This window comes from Coregonus lavaretus (genome assembly GCF_964263955.1).
Source record: "Coregonus lavaretus genome assembly, contig: HAP1_SCAFFOLD_445, whole genome shotgun sequence".
Classification (NCBI taxonomy): domain Eukaryota; kingdom Metazoa; phylum Chordata; class Actinopteri; order Salmoniformes; family Salmonidae; genus Coregonus; species Coregonus lavaretus.
Window position 1 is genome coordinate 169,875 of NW_028159343.1, and position 7,500 is coordinate 177,374.

The 7,500-nt window shown below is 44.6% G+C and overlaps 1 protein-coding gene across 1 annotated transcript in view; it reads left to right on the top strand.

Moving 5' to 3' along the window:
- Positions 1–3,673: 3,673 nt before the first annotated feature.
- Positions 3,674–7,500, top strand: part of LOC311122978 (uncharacterized protein) — a gene marked incomplete at both ends in the record, with an annotated part of 65,505 nt that continues 61,678 nt past the window's right edge. Inside the window, 2 exon segments of the mRNA XM_084197271.1 lie at positions 3,674–3,764; positions 7,493–7,500. The exon segment at positions 7,493–7,500 is cut by the window's right edge and continues 211 nt beyond it. Of these exon segments, the coding sequence (XP_084053397.1) occupies positions 3,674–3,764; positions 7,493–7,500 (99 nt within the window).

Here is a 7,500-nt window from a genome sequence, read left to right on the forward strand (position 1 = left end):
TTCGATTGAAGAGCATGCATTTAGTTTTACTAGTGTTTAAGAGCAGTTGGAGGCTACTGAAGGAGTGTTGTATGGCATTGAAGCTCGTTTGGAGGTTTGTTAACACAGTGTCCAATGAAGGGCCAGATGTATACAAAATGGTGTCGTCTGCGTAGAGGTGGATCTGAGAGTCACCAGCAGCAAGAGCGACATCATTGATATACACTGAGAAAAGAGTCGGCCCAAGAATTGACCCTGTGGCACCCCCATAGAGACTGCCATAGGTCCAGACAACAGGCCCTCCGATATGACACATTGAACTCTATCTGATAAGTAGTTGGTGAACCAGGCGAGGCAGTCATTTGAGAAACCAAGGCTATTTAATCTGCCAATAAGAATGCGGTGGTTGACAGAGTCGAAAGCCTTGGCCAGGTCGATGAAGACGGCTGCACAGTACTGTCTATTATCGATCGCGGTTATAATATCGTTTAGGACCTTGAGCGTGGCTAAAGTGCACCCATGACCAGCTCGGAAACCGGATTGCATAGCGGAGAAGGTACGGTGGGATTCGAAATGGTCGGTGATCTGTTTGTTAACTTGGCTTTCAAATACTTTCGAAAGGCAGGGCAGGATGGATATAGGTCTGTAACAGTTTGGATCTAGAGTGTCACCCCCTTTGAAGAGGGGGATGACCGCGGAAGCTTTCCAATCTCTGGGGATCTCAGACGTTACGAAAGAGAGGTTGAACAGGCTAGTAATAGGGGTTGCGACAATTTCGGCGGCTAGTTTTAGAAAGAAAGGGTCCAGATTGTCTAGCCCAGCTGATTTGTAGGGGTCCAGATTTTGCAGCTCTTTCAGAACATCAGCTGTCTGAATTTGTGTGAAGGAGAAGCGGGGGGGCATGGGCAAGTTGCAGCGGAGGGTGCAGAGTTGGTGGCCGGGGTAGTGGTAGCCAGGTGGAAAGCATGGCCAGCCGTAGCAAAACGCTTGTTGAAATTCTCGATTATTGTAGATTTATCGGTGGTGATAGTGTTTCCTAGCCTCAGTGCAGTGGGCAGCTGGGAGGAAGTGCTCTTATTCTCCATGGACTTTACCATAGGACAACCATGCTCTCACCAAGCTCTAAGAAACATATTGTTCTCAGAACATTATGTGCTAGCTGGGTTCTTACTTAGTCCTAACCTGAGCGACAACCTGCAGCGAAGAATAACATCTCCATACTCATCCAATACAAGTGGCTGCAGCTGCTCATGTTGCCAATAAAGTTGTGGAAGGTTAAGGTCCAGAGGCCAGGGATTAGGGGCCAGCGCCCTGGGTACAGTAGGGTGAGGGCCCTGAGGAGTGGATACCATGCGTCTCCGAGAGCTAATCAGTTAGCTAGCTGATTTACGTACGCTGTAGTCATTTCTACAATAGACCTGAGCCACTTCAGACGACCAGGGTTGTAGGGTTGTAAACCACAGTAGTTATGGTGCGGTCCCTCGGCTCCATTCTGGGGTCAGTGTGATTACTGCTGTGTAGGGTTAATTGTTGTCCAAGTTGTTCTCTCTCTCTCTCTCTCTCACTCTCTCTCTCTCTCTCTCTCTCTCTCTCTCTCTCTCTCTCTCCTCTCTCTCTCTCTCTCTCTATCTCTCTCTCTCTCTCTCTCTCTCTCTCTCTCTCCTCTCTCTCTCTCTCTCTCTCTCTCCTCTCTCTCTCTCTCTCTCTCTCTCTTCCTCTCCTCTCTCTCTCTCTCTCTCTCTCTCTCTCTCTCTCTCTCTCTCTCTCTCTCTGTGTGTGTTTGTGTATCAATTATAACCAACTGGGCACAGACGTCAATTCAACGTCCATTCCACATTGGTTCAACGTAATTTTATTGAAATGACATGGAAACATGCCATGTTTGAGAAGCCTAAATGCCATGTTGATGTCACCAACATCTTCTCTCTCCATCTTGCAGAGCCAACACCTTTGTGTCAGATTCCTGGGCCCCCCTCAGCGTCCGGTTCCTCTCCCTTTCCCCTTTACTCTTCCCAGGCCAAGGAGCAGGGGCTCATACCTTCCGACCACCGATCCCTCCTTCCTTCCCATCATTTCTTCCAAAACCCCAGATCCCAGGTCCCATTCCCAGCCTACGTTCCCTCCCCTCTGGTCCAGACCCCCATTCCTCCCCCTCTGCTAGTCCTGGCTTCAGAGGACCCAGCCTCCCTCCCTCTGGTCTCCCAGACCTGGCTTTATAGAGCCGATCCAGACCCTCTGTAGAATGACAGCCCACCAGACAAACCAGGTGAGTTAACCTGGCTCTGCGCTCTCCCCCCCCCTGTACTTTCTTGTGCCCTGAGCCAATCAAAAGGTCTGTTTACATCCTGCCCCCAAACTGATATTGGATAAATGGTGGAGTTGTGGGTAATGAAATGTGATAGAGAAATGTTGTGGTTAATATCTGAACAACTTTGAATAGTTACATAGTTAAACATCCATGAAAGGCCTAAATGTCCATTGCCCATGGTGATAATATGAGGAAGATTGATAACTTAACACAGAAGTTGTCCCACTGGCTATCATAAGTTGAATGCACCAATTTGTAAGTCGCTCTGGAAAAGAGTGTCTGCTAAATGACGTAAATGTAAATGTAAATGTAAAGTTGCTTAATGAATGCATTATTTTGATGTCATGTTTTAACATGTAGTATTGTCAACAGAATCCATGGAAACCAAGCACACCTGTCACAGTCACATCACTGATTAAACTTTTTTTTTTTATTAAAGGGGGGAAATAGTGCATTAATGGGAATGAATCAAGTGAATTACTATGTTGAGTGTCTAAACTCGAATTTACTTGACATAAGTCATACTCTGCTAATGACATGAATTAGGCTGACTTCAATAAACGAATAAATGTGAAGAAAATCTATTCCAAGCCTGATGAGTCTGTAGGCCTATAACAAGTATTGGCAGGTGACACGTGCAAAATGTTCCATCATGAGAACATGTCCGATTTCAAAAATGGGAAAGAATTTGAGGCATTTATGGAGCTCACTGCTCCTACCAGCTCAAGGTCCTGAAATAATTATGTTAACTACACCCTCACTAGGACACACTGCTGTGCCGCACTAAACCCTCAGGTATATTTTTTTTGGGGGGGGGTGGGGGGGGGGGGGGGGGTGTAGCAACAGCAATGGAACAGAAAGCATGTAGGCTACAAGTATGCGATTGACGGCAAAACCAGTGCATTGTGTGTAGTCGCACCACGCTCTCACTGAACAGCGAGCGGACTGTAGCGGAACTGGGAGAGGGGGAGGGGAGCCAGAGAAGTTGTAGAAAAAAAGTTTCACTTTTTGGGTACCCCTTGGAAGAAGGAGGGGTCTGAGCCTGGGTGGAAGAATAGTACTTCAGGACAGACAGAATGGGAGGGAAAGGGGGCTCGGATTTCAGCTTGACAGGGGGTAAGGGGATGGACTGATATTTGGGAATATACAAAGATTCATTGAAGGCAACGGACACATAAAACTGCAGTGCCTGATCTGACGCGGGCCGGTACTACGTTTCTGCAGGGGTCTGGGTCTAGCTTCCCCATCGTTTTTTGGAAGGTGGTTGAATGTATGGTTCGGCTCTGTAACTGGACACACAAAAAAGAGAGAGAAAAGCCTCCGTCCGCTACCTTCATCCCTTCTTCTGCTTCTCCCCCAAAGGCCCTGCATGTCTAATATTTAGACATGTTCAGCTTTGTGGATTCGAGGACTGTACTGCTACTCGTAGCAACCCAAGTCCTTCTATTAGCCGTTGTCAAATGTCAGGATGAAGACCGTAAGTGATAGTTTTTTTCTAAAAAGATTGATTTGAAAGAAAGTGAATGGAATTAATTGAGATGCTAAATTAACTGAAATAATGTCAAATGCAACTTTTGAGAACTTGTATAACATTACTTGGGGGAAAGTTGTGTAATTCCCTGGCAATAAGTCACATATATTTGGGATACTTGGCCGTTGTGAGTAGAATATTATTTTATTTGTAATTGTTGTTAATAGTTTTTCTGCTTGAGGCGATGTAGTTGTAGGATATGTATATTCACCATTATACATAGGATATGGGCAAGTATTCCCTTTCCACAGCGCCAGGGAAAGGTGGAGGGAGGATGGATAAGGGAAAGGTGTATTGGGAGCATAACTACTTATATTCTGAGTGCACTTTCGACTGCAAAGCTGCGAATGTCACAAGTTATAACCAAATTTCAATATCAGAGATCAATAGAATCTCAATGATTTGCGTAAAAGTGAAGGACTCGATCTTGAGTTGCTGACAATTTTCATATAGTTGGTCCAAGTGCAATAAGGTGAAATGAATGAAGAATGTGCTGTCTAAGATTCTGGGTTATTGGATATTCTAAAATGTGTCACAGATTTTATGCTCTCAGTTCAGCGTGAGAATGATTGCAAAAACAGAAAAGTGGTACGGAAATTACACTATATGCCACATAGATCGAAGGGTGAAAGCTGACGAGCTATCCCCCACCCTCTCTTCTCTCACAAGTTGCACTGCCGCTGGGCCAGACACGTGCGGTTACTTTGGAGACATTCCCAAAGCGCTTTGACATAGCTTCTTTTTTAATTTGAGACCAACTTCGCTCGTTTTGAGACGAAGCAAAGGTGGTCAGGCTCAAAGGACTTTGGGTGAAAAGCGTTAACATTCCTTTGCTGTCAGAGGGCACCGAGGCGAATCCAGGCGTGTTGAAGCAGAATGGTGGACTACAACGAATATCTTTCTATTCCAAAACCTGGGAATTATAATATAAATATCCTAACCAGCCTCATCATAAAATACCCATACCCCACACAAGGACCTGATATTCTGACATCCCGATTCTATGCCACTTGAAACCCCACTTGAATCCCTCCCTATAACCATTGTCCACATTTAAGAAGCGATATTGAGATTGTGTGTGGCTTTGCAATCAATTCAATCGATTAAATGTAACTATTTGAAATGATAATTTCATCCCTAAATACTGTATAGGCTATTTATGGGGGCAGTTGAGAGAGTATGATAGGTAGATAGATAGATAGATAGATAGATAGATAGATAGATAGATAGATAGATAGATAGATAGATAGATAGATAGGAGAGTGGAGAGAGGAGAGAGGAGAGTGGAGAGAGGAGAGAGGAGATAGGGGATATGGTGGTGGTTTGAAAAATAGAGAGAAAGAGAAAAAGAAAAATGTGTTGGTCCCAAAAAACATGAATGAAGTTGCAGACAGCCTCAGGTTACCCTCTCGGAGAAGGCTGAGGCCTCTGGAATATAAGGCAAGTTGTTCTTCTGCTGAGAGAGAGAGAGAGAGAGAGAGAGAGAGAGAGAGAGAGAGAGAGAGAGCTACTGGGGGAAATATGTCTGACTGGGACGTGCTAGGAAGTCCTAAAGAGGTCGGAGCGGCTAGAGGCCGCAAGACTAGCAGGCTCAAAGGGGAGCAGTAGCGCCAAGTGCCTGGTTGGCATCAAGTCACTGCAAGATGGAGAGGTCAAACCTCTACCTTTACCTCTCAGTCCCTGGCCATGCCATGGAAGGATAGGCCTATGTGGAGAGAGCTGAGCGAAGTGAGGAGGTATTCAATGGTGGGTTCGATTGCACACTATTCCCTATTTAGTAGTCAATAGGGTGCTGGGCCCTGGTCAAAAGTAGTGCGCTAAATAGGGAATAGAGTGCCATTTGAGATGCAGATCTACCTATATCCCCATGAAAAGATAGCCATATGGAGAGGGTCAGCTGATTCTGGAGGTATCCTATACTCCACCAGCAAGTTCCAATGAACTAGTTCAGCTGGGAAGCACAGTTAAAGGAAAACTCCACCCAAAAACGATATTTTGGTATTTGATTGATTAGCCCATTGTTGATATAGTCCCAAAATCATTTGCATGTCAGCAATGAAGTTTTCATGATATGTAACTTTAAAAATACAGAAATACACCAGGTATGATTCATTTTCCATCATATGACGTATTTCTGTAGTTTGAAAGTTATACATCTTGAAAACTTGATTGCTGACAAGCAAAACATTTTGGGACTATATCAACAATGGACTAATGAAACAAATACCAAAATATAGTTTTTGGGTGGAATTCCTTTATCGCCAATATCCTCCTCTCCCACACACCTGTATTCACTTTAACATGTTCCATCCTCCAAGTTTTCTTCCTAGAGGAAACAGTTGGCTGTAGCCCACACAGGAAGACCGAAGCACAGGTTAGGCCTATCCTTATGTTTGCAATAAAGAACCCCAGTTTATGATAACCACTTGTCCCATGCCTTCATAAGGCTAAATATAACAGAACAGAATAGAACAGACTAGAATAGAATAGATACTTTATTGAAATGTTTTTCTACAGATATTGAATCATTTTGCTTAATCAGAGCTTCAATAGGCCGTACATTTGAGCCTGTGATGCACAATTGATGAGATAGGCCCATATTAATTTACCTCTTAGAAACCAATAGGCCAACAGGTATGTGTATGAAAGCTGTCCTTTCTCCATTCTTTGACGTGTTTGAACTGGCATCTGACGAGGCAGCTGTGGCTTCCAGATGGGTGTTAAAAGGGCCCTGTGTTTGAACAAGGCAGTAGCTTGTGAATTACCCTCTCTGTCCCTTTAAGAAATAGCCTCATTCATGTCCTACTCAGGTCCATTGGGTTGCCTGGACCTGACCAGGCCCCAGGCCTCTAAAGGTAAATATATCTGCTGTACATGCACTCCCCTCCATGCCTAATAGAAGGGCCTGATTGGCCTCCAAAAGGGTTCTACCCTGAACCAAAAAGGGTTCTACTGTGCCTGTAACCAAAATGGGTTCTCCTGTGGGGAAGGCAAAGAACCCTTTTGGAAGCCTTTTTTCAAAGAGTGTAGGTGAGAACATTGTCACTCGTTGCTTCAGGTGAGAACGTAATTTCCGCCTATAACTTTTAGATAAGGGAATGAAATTGGGTGTTTCATGTGCAGTAGCCTAGGCCTGTGTTTTGGATTTCTTAGTCTGTGTAGGCTACTATAAGTTCTATTTACCTTAAATAGTAAATTAGAGGGGAGAGGTTCAGGCACAAGACATGGTCCACTGATCCAAAATGATTGAGACACTTCGGAGGACGCTCTTGAAGAAAGGTCTCACAGCAGGACAGTAGAGCGCTCCAGCTGTTTAGTGAGTTGGTGCCGCTGCCTAGAGGTTGATTATGGACCTGCAGGTGATTGTGTCTGTCTTTGAATCAACTGATGTTTTTAAAAGTGATGATGTTGACCTGGAACATGGTGGTACTATAAACAAGTAAAGGTGCAAATAGTTTTGGATAGTGGATTTTCTTTGTTTTTGGTCTGGCTCAGTCTGTTGTCTAATGTCTAACCGCTAACCCACATTTTATCCCTAGGTGCTTGGGTGATTGATGAGTGATGCATTATTGTCTCTCTTCCCACCACACACACACACACACCTGGCTGGTCACACACACACACACACACACACACACACACACACACACACACACTCACTCACTCACTCACAGAGGATCTA